Source organism: Chiloscyllium punctatum, chromosome 6, assembly GCF_047496795.1.
Source record: "Chiloscyllium punctatum isolate Juve2018m chromosome 6, sChiPun1.3, whole genome shotgun sequence".
Classification (NCBI taxonomy): domain Eukaryota; kingdom Metazoa; phylum Chordata; class Chondrichthyes; order Orectolobiformes; family Hemiscylliidae; genus Chiloscyllium; species Chiloscyllium punctatum.
Window position 1 is genome coordinate 51,823,348 of NC_092744.1, and position 18,405 is coordinate 51,841,752.

General features: G+C 39.3%; 1 protein-coding gene across 1 annotated transcript in view; it reads left to right on the forward strand.

Moving 5' to 3' along the window:
- The window catches only part of lekr1 (Leucine-, glutamate- and lysine-rich protein 1), a 221,953-nt gene that overhangs the window by 128,912 nt on the left and 74,636 nt on the right, over positions 1–18,405 (forward strand). Inside the window, exons 5-6 of the mRNA XM_072572657.1 lie at positions 9,802–9,921; positions 10,483–10,658. Coding sequence (XP_072428758.1) covers positions 9,802–9,921; positions 10,483–10,658 — 296 coding nt within the window. The remainder of the gene's footprint in view (positions 1–9,801; positions 9,922–10,482; positions 10,659–18,405) is intronic.

Below are 18,405 nucleotides of genomic sequence, written 5' to 3' on the forward strand. Positions count from 1 at the left end.
GACTATTAACGAGCGTAGATCTCATGGAATACAAGGGGAACTAGCCATTTGGATACAGAACTGGCTCAAAGGTAGAAGACAGAGGGTGGTGGTGGAGGGTTGTTTTTCAGACTGGAGGCCTGTGACCAGTGGAGTGCCACAAGGATCGGTGCTGGGCCCTTTACTTTTTGTCATTTACATAAATGGTTTGGATGTGAGCATAATAAGAGGTACAGTTAGTAAGTTTGCAGATGACACCAAAATTGGAGGTGCAGTAGACAGCGAAGAGAGTTACCTCAGATTACGACAGGATCTGGACCAGATGGGCCAATGGGCTGAGAAGTGGCAAATGGAGTTTAATTCAGATAAATGAGAGGTGCTGCATTTTGGGAAAGCAAATCTTATCAGGACTTTTACACTTAATGGAAAAGATCCTCTGGAGTGTTGCTGAACAAAGAGACCTTGGGGTGCAGGTTCATAGCTCCTTGAAAGTGGAGTCGCAGGTAGATAGGATAGTGAAGAAGGCGTTTGGTATGCTTTCCTTTATTGGTCAGAGTATTGAGTACAGGAGTTGGGAGGTCATGTTGCGGCGGTACAGGACATTGGTTAGGCCACTTTTGGAATATTGCATGCAGTTCTGGTCTCCTCCCTATCGGAAAGATGTTGTGAAACTTGAAAGGGCTCAGAAAAGATTTACAAGGATGTTGCCAGGGTTGGAGGATCTGAGCTACAGGGAGAGGCTGAACAGGCTGGGGCTGTTTTCCCTGGAGCGTGGAGGCTGAGGATGTTGTCATAGAGGTTTACAAAATTATGAGGGGATAAATATACGAAGTCTTTTTCCTGGGTTCGAGGAATCCAGAACTAGAGGCCATACGTTAAGAGTGAGAAGGGAAAGATATAAAAGAGACCTAAGGGGCAACCTTTTCACACAGAGGGTGGTATGTGTATGGAATGAGCTGCCAGAGGATGTGGTGGAGGCTGGTATAATTGTAACATTTAAGAGGCATTTGGATTCGTATATGAATAGGAAGGGTTTGGCAGGTGGGACTAGATTGGGTTGGGATATCTGGTTGGCATGGACGGGTTGGACCAAAGGGTCTGATCCCATGCTGTACATCTCTATGACTCTATGACAACATCCTTGTAAATCTTTTCTGACCCTTTCAAATTCTACAACATCATTCCTGTAGAAGGGAGACCAGAATTGTACACAATATTCCAAAAGTGGCCAATGTCCTGTATTGCCGCAACGTGAACTCTCAACTCCTATGCTTGATGGAACTGAACCTGTTCCATTGTTTAATAAAGAGCTTACAAAAACTGAAGCAAAATCAGAGTGTTCTTCTCGACCTGTGACTTTATTCGGTACTCATCAGAGAATAGGTGCTTGTAAGCCACCTAGAGCTTTAGCCAGTTTTGAGAAGATTTGTAGCTCAGGTAAGGGTTCTGGATGTAGGTTTGCTCGCTGAGCTGGAAGGTCATTTCCAGACATTTCGTCACCCTACTAGGGAACATCCTCAGTAGGCCTCCAGGCGAAGCACTGCTGCTTATTCCTGCTTTCTATTTGTATGTTTGGGTTTCTTTGGGCTGGTGATGTCATTTCAAGTGGTGATGTAATTTTCTGTTCTTTTTCTCAGGGGCTGGTAGATAGGGTCTAACTCAATGTTGATTGAGTTCCAATAGGAATGCCATGCTTCTAGGAATTCTTGTGCATGTCTCTGTTTGGCTTGTCCTAGGATAGATGAGTTGTCCCAGTCGAAGTGTTGTCCTTCCTTATCTGTATGTAAGGATACTTGTGTGAGAGGGTCATGTCGTTTTGTGGCTAGTTGATGTTCATATATCCTGGTGGCTAGTTTTCTGCCTGTTTGTCCAATGTTGTGTTTGTTACAGTCCTTGCATGGTGTTTTGTAAATTACATTAGTTTTGCTTGTTGTCTGTATAAGGTCTTTCAAGTTCATTAGCTGCTGTTTTAGTATATTGGTGGGTTTGTGAGCCACCATGTTACCAAGAGGTCTGAGTAGTCTGGCAGTCATTTCCGAGATGTCTTTGATGTACAGGAGAGTGGCTAGTGTTTCTGGACGTGTTTTGTCTGCTTGTTTGGGTTTGTTGCTGAGAAATCTGCAGACTGTGTTCATTGGATTTTGTTGGAAGATTTTGTTTATACTGTGGGATCTATGACAAAGGGTAACTATCGAAAGGCATTAACTTGCTTAATTAGGCTTAAAATAATAAAGGATTGATTGTACATTAAAAAGATTCAGAGATGGAAATCTTAGAGGGCAGTTTTGGAGGACATGGGTCTTTACACAGATGGTTACTTTTAGAAACTGATAGACAGACATTAGCATCTAGACAAAAACGAACTGAGAACATTGTTGCTAAGTTTGTGGATGACATAAAGATAGGTTGAAGGACCAGGTGGGTTGAGGAAGTGGGGAGGCTGTAGAAGGCTTTGGACAGGCTAGACTAGTGGGCAAAGAAGCAGCAGATGGAATACAGTCAGAGTGCTACATAGCTAAAACAGCTTCTGAAACTTTAATGCCACGTAGGATTAAGCTACCTTTTGGAGCAATGAGGTGGATGCTTTATTTGGCACAGTGCCATCCGAATCTTTGAATTAAGGGAAAACTGCCTGTCATTATCTTCTTAGTGAATGCTATGATTAAAAGCCCTTTGTGAACATTCAAAAGGAAAAGACCAACATGCTCATCCATCCTCATCTTATCCATTAGATGGGTCAATCTTGCACACTACCATTCTTAGCCATCCTTAAGGTTCTTGAATCAAGATGACAAAAAGCAAAACAAAATAAGCTCTTGCTAGACTCATGGAAAATTCATGAAAATTTCTCCTTGATTATATACAAAGATTTTTAAGCTTGCTCCTGGAAACACTTGAATGTATTCTAATATCTTAAGACATTTTCATTAATTACAAAAATTGCTGTGCTTGGTTTTACCTTTTGGATGGGTTTTTGTGAAGTAAATGGTTTCTAAGTACCTATAATTAGGTTTCCAAATACCAATAATTACACTTTGCCTCTCTTGTAAAATTTTAGTTGAAAAATTGAATTACAAAAGTGATATGATCATTAAAATCCAGTGATATTTGTCTTGTCAATTCGTACAGACTAGACCACTGAAAAAGACAAGACGAGGAAGCCATAGGCTGTGTGAACACTGTAATTATGTTATCACTGAAAAAGGTGCAATATAACAAGAAACAATGCATTCAAACTGATTGGGTCACCAAGTGCTCTCTTAAAGCATTTGTAAGAACATTCATAAAAAGCAAAAGACAAGCTGTTTACTGAGATGATAAAAGGATAGGTGTGCTTTGTTTAGAGATAAGAACATTGGTTTTACTTTCAACCTTTAGTATCTGTTCAATATTTTAATTAGGTCCAAATGTATGATCATTTTAAATAACTATTATCTCTAAGCTGAATCTATTTAATGCCTTTGAATGTTTGCTCTTCATGTATTTGAGGAGCTGTAAAATTTACAGTTCATTTCTGACAGACTTTTTTAAACAAGAGGCTTGTGTGTGTATGGAACGAGCTATATAAGAGAACCCTTTTGTCCAACTTGTCCCAGCAACCAGATGTCCCATCTTACCTAGTCCCATTTGCTAACATTTGGCTCATATCCCTCTAAACCCTGACTATTCGTATACCCATTCAGACATCTTTTAAATGTTTGAATTGTACCCACCTCCACCACATCCTCTGGTAGCTCATTCTATACATGCGCCACACTCTGCACCTCATTCTGTGATTCTGGGGCATATTTATCAACTGATTAGCAGGAGGTTGGTTGCACTAAGTTTGTAAATACATGATTTGGAGGTGTCAGTGTTGGACTGGAGTGTACAAAGTGAAAAATCACACAACACCAGATTATAGTCCAACAGGTTTACTTGGAAGCACTAGATTACGAAGGAGCAGCGCTCCAAAAGCTAGTGCTTTCAAATAAACCTGTTGGACTATTGCCTGGCGTTGTGTGATTTTTAACTTTGTAAGCACACAGTTTGATGAAAATGATGGATTTAGAAATAGCATCCTGTTTAAACATCTTCAATTATATATGCAGCTATCTTTGAATTTTCATTTTGGGAGGAGTAGATTAACAGTGCCACTTTGATTGAAGGGTGCCCTGAGTTTATAGGAGTGGGCTAACTTTCCATTCACACGTACCACATTTCTAAAATTAAACAGAGACTTTCTTGCAGGAATTTGACCAGAACAGAGTCAATGGGCTTGTCTAAGAAGTGACCTGATAGAGGTTTTTTTTAAATTATTAAGGTATTCCATAGTCATGATTTGGAGGTGCTGGTGTTGGATTGTGGTGAACAAAGTTAAAAATCATCCAATACCAGTTTATGCAGATTAAGAATGAGTTACACGGGTGTTAATACCTATCTTTTCTAAAAGTTAAGTGCTTTTGGAGTATTTTATTCCTTGGTCACTTTACAACTACATCTTAGTAATGGTGACTAGATAAAACTTGTTTTTCTCTTTTTGTGCCACTAATTTAATGATTGTATTAAGAATACCCTCATGCATTCAAATATTGCCTTTAAGGAAGCAATAACATGTTAAAACTAATGAAGTCTTCATTGCTAAAACAATATACAGAGAAACCTCGACTATTCGAACATCAATTATCGGAATTTCGGATTATCTGAACAAAATCTCAAGGTCCCGCAAAAACAGCATTAGGCAACTTGCCATACAGTTATTAGTCAAATGACATTATGGCATGCCTTGCCGGATAACTGAGGCATGTTTGGAAAATCAGCACTCATAAATTACCGCTTGTTTACGATTAGATCAGTTATCCGAACAAAATATTCCCCATCCTTATCAGTTTAGATAATCAAAGTTGTTCTATAACTGTTACTAAACATTCTATTCCTTCCAGATATAATCTGCTTTACTTTTTCATTACGCTCTTGTGCAGAATTGACTTACTCTTCTAAACGAGCAGGAAAATCAATGCTTCGAGCAGGCACCATTCATCAGGGCTCCTGCCTGAAAGATTCCTGATGAAGGGATCTTGCCTGACATGTCGATTTTCCTGCTCCTCGGTTGCTGCCTGACCTGCTGTGCTTCTCCAGCACCACTCTAATCCTGACCCTAATCTCTAGCATCTGCAGTCCTCACTTTCGCCTTACTCTTCTAAACAACTAACCCATAGATTTTCATCGACTTTGTTTCAGCAACTGGCAATTCACTGAGGAATAGAGTAGCATTTTCCCAATCATTCCGGGCTTTTCATGTGAGCTCAATGTTTCACCTGAATCACTGAATGACTGTTTTAAAAACCTATTTGAAGCATTTAAATACAATCTTTTTTGGACAATAAAAGTGCATCAGCATTTTTGCATATTATAAAACAAATGATAAATTTGTTTTCCTTTAATTAATGTGAATGTTTCCAGATTTTTATATTATCCTAGTTACAGCTGTCTGTGCTCAATCCTTTACAAATGCCCAAATTCACTTGGAATGATTTTCTGTCCATATCCTGTATTCAAATTCCTACAGCTGCATAGCCCTGTGGAAAGCTATTTTATATTTATTTTTTTCAACTTTATTGTGGTTGTGATTTACCAACTAAAATGTTAGGACAATAAGTAAAAGTATTAAAACTACTAAGTTGTTGTGAGATTTTGTTTGTTGGGAAGTTAAGGTTAATGGACTCAACCAAGATTGTGAAATAAACGCGCCTGTCAAATTGTTTGAATTTAAATTTAAGAGCTGATTTCCCTGCAGGTGGGCTTTATGCAGACACCGAATCAGCAATGAAATCATTCTTCTAGTAAAAGAAAGTTATTATGACCCATCAAAACTAACATAGTGACACTGAGCACTCTCACCAAAGGAATAGCAAAGAAATGTTTTTAGGAATTAAATAGACAAGTGGTGGAAAGAATAACTTGGACAGAAGTTTAGTTTACCTTTTAAACATATTATAAAAGCTTTTTATGGTTTTGTGTGCCTTTTAGCTCCACCAGATGTCACATATAATCTTTAGTTTGACCTGAATTGGTTTATGTATGTTATTCTAATTGTTTGGCTTGGTTGATAATTCCTTCTTTAGTCATTGTAAGTGCTTAGGTATTTCTAATTGGGTAGCCTTTTTATGCTATCATCATCATTATGTTTAGTAAATTGGTCCTGTTGTTTACATTGTTGGGCCCAAGAACTGCCATTCTGAAGCAGTTCCAAACAATTTTATTGTTATCAGAAGCTGATTTTAATAGTGATCAAAATTTTTGAATATTGCTGAAAAACAATACACTTTGTTACAACTTTTCATCTTGAACCCACAAGATGACATATGTTGCAATGCAATCGTGACTGATAATAATAAATTGGTTGCCAACATTATTCTTCACACATTTAGCATTATTCAGCAAATGTTGTGCAATTGGAGAATTGTAGAAAATATTGTACTCTTAACGTTGTGTGTTTTGCAAGTATTTTGAGTCTCCTTTGAAACCACATGTGTAGCTTCTCCTTTGGAGAAAGTGAGGACTGCAGATACAGCAGATCAGAGTCAGAGTTTGACGCTGTAATAGCGCAGTCAGGCAGCATCTGAGGAGCAGGAGAGCCAACGTTTCGGCTTAAGCTTCTCCTTTGTCCACTCTGCTTGTTATTTAGTGAAACACAATTTCTCTTTTGTAACACCATGCTAGTTCTACCTGGTTATATTATAATTTTGTAAATGTCCTTTTATTGCCTATTTTATAATGGATTGTAGCATTTTTACCATGTCAGATGTTAAGATAACTGACCTACAGTTTTCTCCCTTCTGTTGCCATGGTTTCTTAAACAGACATGTTACTAATGTCATTTTTCAATCCGTGAGGGCCTTTCCAGAGTCCATAGTTTCACTTAGTACTACATTTTCCATTTCCATCAGATTTGTTTTCTGGCTGCATTTTGTTCCACTGGTGTTTGAAAGCCAAAGAAGACAAGATGTTCTGGGACAAGCAACCTCAATAAACGGGCAATCAGAAGCTAACAGGAAGCACTGAGACAATTTACAATAAAATCAACTGGTGCACATTGAATCAAACCCTTATCAAGAGGACGGAAACGGAAATTTGTTCCAAACGTTTCAGGCGAAAATGCTGAGGGAAAAGACATAGTCATTGATTTCAGATGTTTAAGACCTAATAAGGTGGTAGTCTGTTATGGACCAGGCCAGACCCCCTCAAAGAAAGCAGCCTAGACCCTAACTTTGCTAGTTGTTTTAAGCAGGTGTAAGCAGATATTCCAGGACGGATGCAGCAGATCCATCCACTTAGTTTTAACAAAATAGAATGTATTTACAAAATTACCAAATGAAACACAAACAAAAGAGAACAGAATATAGAATAATTTAACCTATCTGAAAACCAAACAGACTATCCCAACTTAATGATACTGTTCCAACTACTTGGAACAATTCCCATAAACATCCTTTGGCAAAAAAGGAAAAATCAAACACAGGGTGTTACAGGGGAGAGAGAGAGAGAGAGATAGCAGAGAGATTTAGTATGGAACACGTTCTTCCATGTAGCTGTCTCTTTGACCAGAAACCTCAAAACTGACTAACTGCATTCTCTGAACAGCCAAATTGCTAAAACCAAACTAAACCAAACCAGGGAAAAGCTGAGCTGGGAGAATTGGCCACTCGCCTTTGATTGTACAAGTGTTTTTTAAACTTAAAAGTCTTTTGGCTGAGGCAGTGTCTATCTGTTAGCTATAATGAAATTGGCCCTAAAACCCATCTAAGCCAGACCTCTCGGCAACTCTGTGTTTATGACCCCTCTGATAAAAAAACCAAGGACAATATAACCTTGTTAATGGAGCAACATTGTCACAAGTCAAATAGTTGCAACATGCATAGTCTGGATCAGGAATATGGATAATATTGTGGTACTTCTTAATTCTATGCTTGCACCATGTAGGTTAAAAAATGCTCTCCAATGATGGCTGTTCAGTCATTCACAGGCTGCCCTACACCATTGTGGCTTCATTCTGTGAGGAATCACTCTATATCCTGAGCTGCTTGCAATTGTCCAATCAATTTAAAGTTTGTGAAATGAATGTATGGATGATAATTATGAAAAGTGATGTGAGATGAATGGCACTTGTGCATGAGATTAGCTTATTGGAGGGACATTTATGTAGATTTTGTTTCAATCTGTCCATGACATCTCCAATATGAATTAAGTGACAAGATGAGGTTGAGCCTCAGTAAATGAATGTGGGTGTAGTTAATGGCTTGCAGTACTTGATGCACCATTTTTGAAGATCAGTGTTTTCCACAAAATCTTGATACCATGCTTCTTAATTAGGAACTTAGAATATTTGCTCAGTTCACCTGCTTCAGTACAGTTGTCGTCACGCTTTGGGATAGATGCATCCTGAACATTTATCAATTATCCTCACCTAATTTAATATGCAATCCAAAGCAGTTCCCTTGTGTGATTGCCCTAATGTGCAGGTAATTTCTTGGAATCTAAGGTGAGAGTTGAGTAAACAGAAACCACCAAAGATTCAAGACCATCCAAGGATTTTGGTATGCCCTACACCCTTCTACTTATCATTACATGCCATATTATGCAATAAAGTTACCAGAAACTCAACAGGTAACAACATCAGGATGGATTGTAGGTTAGAAAAAAGTATCTTTAAACTTCAAGTGACTGACCAGCACAGTTAAGATGCATCATAGCAGTAGAAGCTATGCAGTTGGCAAGTCATATTTCAACATCTAGTTAAAAAGTTCCCACTGAAAATCTCACAAGTAATGTTGTGAGATGGATTGTGGACTTTGAAGAAAGTGAGGACTGTAAATGCTGGAGATCAGAGTCAAAAAGTGTGGCGCTGGAAAAGAAAAGCAGGTCAGGCAGCATTCGAGGAGCAGGAGAATCGGCATTTCCTGATGAAAGGCTAATGCCTGAAACATCAATTCTTCTACTCCTCAGATAGTGGACTTTGTCAGGGTGGAGTTAAAGTTGTGACTCAAACTTGATGTTTGGACTAAAATGTCCAATATGAGAGCCAGGCTATCCTTAGCAATTCAGGAAGGGAGACTGGGGGAGGAAGGACACAGGATAAGATAACCAAGAAAATAGTGCAGTGGGAAAAAAAACTCATAAATGGGCTGCCTTCCAGCCCATGTGTATTAACATATAAGCATTTATAAAGATTTCAAAAGGAAAAAAAAAGTATACGTTATAAAGCAATGAATAGGTCAGCATGATGCTCAGTAGTTAGCACTGCTGCCTCAGTGCCAGGGACCTGGGTTCAATTCTACCCTCTGGCAACTGTCCAATGTAAAATCTGTCTGTGTGGAGTTTACACATTTTCCCCGTGTCTGTGTGGGTTTCCTCTGGGTGATCCAGTCTCCCTTCACGGTCCAAAGGTTTGCAGGCTGGTCGATTGGCCATGCTAAATTGCCCATAGTATCCAGGGATATGTAGCCTAGGTGGATTAGCAATGGGAAATGCAGAGTTTCGGGTAGGCGGGATGGGTCTGATTGGGATGCTTTTTTGGAGAGTTGATGTGGACTTGATGGACCGAATAGCCTGCTTCCACACCACAGAAATTCAATGATGCTATGATAATGCACTGGTGTTAAAAATAGTACTAATGCATTTTGTAATTGTAAGCATGTTTAAAATGTGTTCAATAATATAAACAATTTTTACATTTGTTTGTGAAGTTTATTGTAAGAAAAAGGTATTTATTGTGCTGAAAATGTGCTTTCATTCTCTATCTTGTCTGGTGTAAAAATATGGCTTTTATCTTTCACTTTTCAGTTTGAATTTCTTGAATTTAGAACTTGCAACTAAGCAGAAAGAACTGGAGGGCATTCATTTGAAAATGGAAGACAACTGGAGACAGCTAGTAGTCGTTCAGAACACATCAAAACTTTGCAGGTAAGGAACCCATTAAAATCACACAAAGATACAACTGAATAATTGGAAAGGAAAAATGCATGGAAACACCTGCATGGAGCATATATGGAATGCGAAATTGAAAGGTTTTACAGTTAATGAAGAATCAGGATGGCATGACAGGAGAACTCAACAGATGTTTAAAAACTGTTTGGAAACATTAAAATAATTTTTATGCTCTCACGTTTGCAGATTTTCTTGTTTACATTTAAGAAAGGGAATCGAACAAAGCAGGTGATGCCTTCCATGCTTATGATAACAGTACAAATAATTAAAGATGGTAATTTCCCTAACCAAGTCAAAGTCATCATCTAGATTATGGCTGGTCTAACTTATTGAGAGACAGACAACATCTTTTTTCGTGTATTGTCCAATATAAGTTCTGTTGATGTAGGAGTGCTGAATTGTTTCAGGTTGGCTGTTAAACTAATTGAGATTGCAAAAGGGACTGAATAAGCACCATGTTATAATCCGTTCAGAGTAATTTAGTGGAGAGGATTCTGGCTTTAAACTGAGTTAATGTCATAACATCTTATTCCACAGGGAAAGAACAAAACAACAATCACACATCATAGAGCAGACATCCACTTTCCTTCAGGGGATAAGGATTGAACTGGCAGTGCTTAGAGAAGATGTGCGAAGCAACTTGGTAATATGGGAACCTTTCAGCAAAGCACTGACACAATGCCTGGAGGCCACTGGAGATGCTGTACAAATGGGTGAGTATAACTCTCTTCTGGGGGCTGAAACATAAATGTGGTTCATAGGTTTTACAAAGAATGATGGCATTCAATGTGCACATTAAATTTATAAAGTTTTAATGCAGATTGGTCATTTTGCAATTAAAATGCACTCCATAGCTTTCTTTTTACACAGAAGAAAATTGGCTACTTTATCCATAAAATGCGATTATGTGTTTCATGTTTAAATTTGCTGATGTACTTATTACAATGTAGGATGCAAGCACAAGAATGAATTCCTGCTGAAGTTTGCATTTGATTTGGCAATGTTATCCAAGTATATTCCGAGTAAAGTTACTAGTACAAGAAATATTTTCTTTCTCGTTATCTGTAAACTGATGATCATTCAGTTTGTATTTTCCATTTAAATTAGAATTGGTTGGGATTTTAAAAGTAACAGACACTATTAGGGTGATTTCAGGTACCTAATACTTTAAGTATTAAAACAGGGTAGCAGAGGAAATGGGCATGTGAACAGAACTGAAGTGCTGACTTGCACTTTGTTGTCCATCTGAACCAGTTTCAATCCTGGTGGCTAGAGCTCCAGTGGGACACCTATAAAAGCCTCATTAATTTATGTGAATTGAATTATATTCCCAATTCTATGTTCAAAGATATCAAATTGTTACTGAAGATTGTTTTTCTTGTGTTTAGAAGATGGTAGAAATTGGAAGGCAACCATTTTGTGCACAATTTAAAGAGATGCTTAACTGCAGTTACAAAACATTTGCCTCTTGTTTTTACTGTGGTTGCTTGTAACTTTTAATCTAAAGACTAAAGTCTTCCATTATTTAATCTCTTTCTAACTCTAGGCACTGCAAAATAATTCTGCGCTTAAAAGCTACTTTATTTCCCTCTTAATGCTTCCACCATTCCTCTTCAAGTGCTGCTGTGAGTTCTTCAAAATTGGCCATGCCTCTGAATCTCTCACTCCAGATTGGTGTGTAACTGTAGCATTTAGTGCACTTTATGCTGACACTTCATCAGATTCATAAAATTAATACTCCCCAATGTCAACAAAATAGGCATTCTTTGTCCATAAAAAATGTTATTGTTTATCAGGTAAGATGTGCCCCATTATTATTTATAACAGGATCAGAACCTGCAGGAGTTTAGGGCTGTTCATATTTTGAAGTGGGGAATTAAGTGATAGATGGAGTACATGCTGTCAGCACATGAAGATGTTATATTACACTGGCTTTTGATCCTTGGAAGGAGTCCATCGGAAATTATCACAATACTTGAATAGATACTGTAGGGCATAATGAACAGTACTATGAAGTGCGAGGCCTTGCGTAATGAAGTTGTAAATCACCATCTATCTAAATAGGTGCAGATTCAGGCATAACTTTTTTTGACAACCACAAGTAGTTGCATCTTTGAAAGCACATTTGATGTTGAACATATATGTTGCACCTTCCTCACACTCACAACTTTGCTGATGCTCATGAGGTTATTGTCCTCAATGCTACTCAAATATATTTTCTAGTATCTCAATCCCCTCACCACTTTTGTCATGATTGCAGTCAGAAACGCTAACAAAGCTTACTGGACTCCCTGTCTTTCACCCAACTGCCTCAGAAGGCCATGAAGATCTCCACTGACTAAATGCATACAGAGCACTTGAATTGGTAACTCTGCTCACTGAATAGCTCCTGAGTCCTGCCAAAAGAATGGCACAGCCATGACGAGCTCTCTGTTGCATTGCTATTGCCTCCTAGTTGGGCTGTTTCCAATCCATCATGCAAGCCAACCTGTAAAAATTCCAAACTAGCATTTGGTGAGTAAACGACAAGTCAATTAGTTAGTCTGTTCTCTGAGTTTGGTGGGTTTCGGGATCTTGTCTTCTCTCCTCCTCAGCAGTGAGAATGGTGATGGTAAATTAGCGTGAGAGCTGGCAATCCTAATTTTCAGTGTGCAAGTATGCTACAGTGCTAGCTTAGAAGTATGAATAAAAAGTTAAAAAATGCTGCACTTTTCCAACATTTTCTTTTTTATTTCAGATTTCTGGTGTTTGCAGTGTTTTAGTTTAATAACAAGTCAAATCATATGTGGCTTATGGGAGATCTAGCTGATGTCTGTAGTGATTGTTCATAGGAAGTAAGCAATACAAATAGAGCAACAAAGTGATCCTTTAGCTTTTTAAGAAACAAATTATTAACGCAATTAAATTGGGCAGTAGTTGGAACAGTATCCTGTAATATTGCCTAAAGCATTGTCTTTGAGATCTAAAAGTGGTATATTCTGTAAACTGGACGTTGGAAAGTGAACACAGACTCCCAGATATTGAATATAGGCTTTTAAGCCATTGAGTAGTAAAATCATTATACTTGGCTCAGGTCCAAGGAAGATGCATTCAGTGAGTTGTAATCAGGTCATGACTCCTTATAGTTGTGTTGAATCATGTAAGGCTGTAAAGTAAGGCAGTGGAGAGAGGAGACATTATAAATGTGGTGGCAATTTATTAGAAGATTAATGCTCAGTACAAATATTTTGGACTGATTGATGAAAAAATAGAAGTGCTATCCTGATGTTTGCATCACTCAGAAGCAGAGGTTTTCCTTGTTTTTAGAAGATGCAACATTATATTTTTCATCTTCTTATTTTAATCAGAAGTCTTTTTCTTCTTTGTGAGGACTTTTACAACAGACATCCTTATCAGTACAATGTATTTTTAAGGACAGAGTGTCAAAGAATAGAAACTAAATTGCAACTACATTAGCCTGATACACTGATTACACTGCCATGTAGTTGCAAATCATCTGCAATTGAGAACAGTGACAAGTAACCCAATGCAGCTGAATTCAATCGGAATCAATTTCCAAGTGAAAATGATAACTGTGTGCTGAATGGTTTCTTCCTCTTGACACTCCAGAAGCTAATGCCTTTGGGCCATGGAAGAAAAGAAATTGATGCAATTATACCTCTCATGAATATGAGGCAGTGTAAACTCTGAAAGTTGTCATCACCCATGTAATCTTGAAGTATTTGATAGTTTGGCTGTGAATAATCGTTAGCTTGTCAGATATCAGAGTTAGGCCCTGATTTCTCTTCTCGGATTGGAAACATTCAGTCAAGTGGGGATGATTACACTACACTCCTGACTTGTGTCTTATAGATGATGGACAAGATTGGGGAATCAGGAGGTGAGTTACCTGCTGCGGGATTGATGTCACTTGTAACTTAAAATCTATCAATTTCTGTCTTGAATGTCTTGACTTAATGAAGAAACTTCCACATCCTTAAATTATTTATTTCCAAATTAATATATGCCTCTTATTCTAGATTCTCCACAAGAGGAACTAGATGTTTCTCAGTATCTATCCTATTGAATCCATTACTTGTCTTGGAGATTTCAATTAGATTAACCCTCAACTGTGTAAACTCATTGGAATACAAAACAAATTTATTCATTTCCTCATATGAATCCGGAAGTTCAATCCTCCAAGACTGATTGTTTTTTCCTGTGATGTAGTGCCCAAAGCTGAATGCACTTCAGACATCCTTTCTGACCAATGCTGCAAACAGTGAACATCATTTCCTCACATTTGTATTCCAACTTCCTTGAGATAAAGATCAAAATTCCATTAGCTTTATTGATTGCATTTTGTACCTGTGCATTAGCTTTTAGTGATTAGTATATATGGACACCCTTTGCTCTTCAAGAGCTCCTAACACTCCCATTAAGAAAATATTTTTCTTTCCCTGATCCAAAGTGGATGATCTCACAGTTCTTCATTCATTTGCTGTGCTTATATGTAGTTACTTAGATTGTTCATATTGCTTTGTAACTAACTTCCAGTTCTCATCTGGACAACTTGCAATGCTTTCTAACATAGTACCATTTGTTCATTTGAATATATATTTCTATGACTTAATTCAAATCCTTCTGTCACTACTGTCACTACTGTCTTTAGTCTTTGTCTCTGCTTAAAGTTCAGGAACTGGATAAGATCCAAATGCTAATCAAGGACAGATAACTTCTGTTCTCTAACAGTTACAGCAGATTCTTGATCTTGCATTCCTTTGGTAGCTTTTGCCTCACCTTCTGATTCAATTTCAGTAATACTTCTACACAGGACAAAGTCCCTGAAATAATGCTTGGTTGAAGAGAAAGTAATGGCGCAATACATGAACTAAATATGGAAGGAAGAGTGAATGCATTGATCTCAACAGCACTTTTTGGCATTGTTGAGGTTTATTAGAAAGGAAATAAAAATAAGATTGGTAGGTGTGATGTGAATAATAAAAATAAAAAGGTTTAAAGGTGACAGAAAGATTCAGTATAATAATTTTTAGATTGTTGACACTGATTCAACTGTTTGAATTTTTATGATGGAGTTGGGAAATGGAAGTCAGAACTGCTTTCTGATCTTGAACCTGCCTGCAGGGAGGCTATTAAATAGACTCAATACACAATTTTCTTGATTTCACCTCTTTAAAGGGATTAGAATTGGTTTGGCAGCCAACTAAATGCCACAGAGGGTGAGGCAAGTCAGATGAAGTGCAGACTCAACTAAATTCTCTTTGAGGATTACAGTAGGTCTGTTCAAACCTGAATGGAGCAAACAGAAGACTTGTGATCAGGGTTAGAGTGGATTGAAATATGCAAGGAGTAACGTTGGAAAGCTGGAGGCTAGAAACCCGAGGAAGCACAGGGAACTAGTTATAGAACATAGAACATAGAAGAATACAGCGCAGTACAGGCCCTTCGGCCCTCGATGTTGCGCCGATCAAAGCCCACCTAACCTACACTAACCCACTATCCTCCATATACCTATCCAATGCCCGCTTAAATACCCATAAAGAGGGAGAGTCCACCACTGCTACTGGAAGGGCATTCCATGAACTTACGACTCGTTGAGTGAAGAACCTACCCCTAACATCAGTCCTATATCTACCCCCCCCCTTAATTTAAAGCTATGCCCCCTTGTAATAGCTGACTCCATACGTGGAAAAAGGTTCTCACTGTCAACCCTATCTAACCCCCTAATCATCTTGTACACCTCTATCAAGTCACCCCAAAACCTTCTTTTCTCCAATGAAAACAACCCCAAGTGCCCTCAGCCTTTCCTCATAGGATCTTCCTACCATACCAGGCAACATCCTGGTAAACTTCCTCTGCACCCGTTCCAGTGCCTCCACATCCTTCCTATTGTATGGCGACCAAAACTGTGCACAATACTCCAAATGCGGCCGCACCAGAGTCTTATACAACTGCAGCATGACCTCAGGACTCCGGAACTCAATTCCTCTACCAATAAAAGCCAGTACGCCATATGCCTTCTTCACTGCACTATTTACCTGGGTGGCAACTTTCAAAGATCTGTGTACATGGACACCAAGATCCCTCTGCTCTTCCACGCTACCAAGTATCCGACCATTAGCCCAGTACCCCATCTTTTTGTTACTCTTACCAAAGTGAATCACCTCACACTTAGCTACATTGAACTCCATTTGCCACCTTTCTGCCCAGCTCTGCAGCTTCTCTATATCCCGCTGTAACCTGCCACATCCTTCCTCACTGTCTACAACTCCTCCGACTTTCGTATCATCCGCAAACTTGCTCACCCAGCCTTCTAACCCTTCCTCCAGGTCATTTATAAAAATGACAAACAGCAATGGTCCCAAAACAGATCCTTGCGGAACACCGCTAGTGACGGCACTCCAAGATGAACCTTTGCCACCAACTACTACCCTCTGTCTTCTTCCAGCCAGCCAATTCCTAATCCAAACCTCCAACTCACCCTCAATGCCATATCTCTGTATTTTCTGCAGTAGCCTACCATGGGGGACCTTATCAAACACCTTACTAAAATCCATATATACCACATCTACCGCTATCCCCTCATCTACCTCCTTAGTCACATTCTCAAAGAATTCAATAATGTTTGTGAGGCACGACCTGCCCTTCAAAAAACCATGCTGACTATCCTTGATCACATTATTCTTATCCAGATGTGCATAAATCCTATCCCTTACAATTCTCTCTAAGACTTTGCCCACAACAGAAGTGAGACTCACTGGCCTATAGTTACTAGGATTATCCCTACTCCCCTTCTTGAACAAGGGAACCACGTTTGCTAGCCTCCAGTCCTCTGGCACTACTCCTGTAGACAAAGAGGACACAGAAATCAAGGCCAATGGCTCTGCAATCTCCTCCCTTGCTTCCCAGAGAATCCTAGGATAAATGCCATCAGGCCCAGGGGACTTATCTATTTTCACCCTTGCCAGAATTTCCAACACCTCTTCTCTACATATCTCAAAGCCATCCATTCTACTTGTTCGTGCCTCAGTATTCATATCGACAACAATGTCCTGTTCCTGAGTGAATACTGACGAAAAGTATTCATTCATTGCCTCCCCTATCTCTTCAGCCTCCACACGCAACTTCCCATTACTATCCTTGATTGGACCTATTCCTACCCTAGTCATTCTTTTATTCCTAACATACCTATAGAAAGCCTTAGGGTTTTCCCTAATCCTACCAACTATGGACCTTTCATGTCCCCTCCTTGCTGCTCTTAGCTCTCTCTTCAGGTCCTTCCGGGCTACCTTATAACTCTCAATCGCCCCTATTGAACCTTCACGCCTCATCTTTACAAAGGCCGCCCTCTTCCATATAACAAGGGATTCCAATTCCTTATTAAACCACGGCTCCCTCACACGACCCTTTCCTCCCTGCCTGATAGGTATGTACTTATCAAGGACACTCAATAGTTGCTCCTTGAACAAGTTCCACATATCAATTACGCTCTTGCCTTGAAATCTACTTTTCCAATCCACACATCCTAAGTCACGCCTCACCGCATCATAATTTCCCTGCCCCCAGCTATAACTCTTGCCCTGTAGTACACACTTATCCCTCTCCATCACTAGAGTAAAAATCACCGAATTGTGGTCACTGTCCCCAAAGTGCTCACCTACCTCTAGTTCTAATACCTGGCCTGGTTCGTTACCCAGAACCAAATCCAGTATGGCCTCACCTCTTGTTGGCTTATCTACATATTGTGTCAGGAAACTCTCCTGCACACATTGGACAAACACCGACCCATCTAACGAACTTGAGCTATAGCTTTCCCAATCAATATCAGGAAAGTTAAAGTCCCCCATAACAACCACCCTATTACTGTCACTCTTCTCCTGAATCATCTTCGCAATCCTTTCTTCAACAATTCTAGGACTATTAGGAGGCCTGTAAAAGACTCCTAACAGGGTGACCTCACCTCTCCTATTCCTAACCTCAACCCAAACTACCTCAGATGGCAAATCTTCGTCCATCTTCCTTTCCACCGCTGTAATACTATCTTTGACAAGCAGAGCCACACCACCCCCTCTTTTACCCCCCCCTCTGACCCTACTAAAACATTTAAACCCTGGAATCTGCAACAGCCAATCCTGTCCCTGATCTAGCCATGTCTCCGTAATAGCCACAACATCGAAGTTCTGTGATAGTGACTTGGATTTCAGGCCTGATATTATGAGGTAAGGGGAGGAGGTAATTTTTCCAGAGGTGCCAGGAGGAGGCCATGAACTGACAGTAAATAGGCCTGGTTTAGGATAGTTTTCACTGTCTGAGACAGAAACATTGTTAGAAGAATATGGCTTTGGTACTATAAAAGGTTCAGTTAGTGTGCATGACCTCATGCACTCTGGCAAGGTGAATGCAACCCCCAGCTCTCAAGATAGGTTTCAAAGCTTGCAGCCTCCAGGAACATGCCATTTG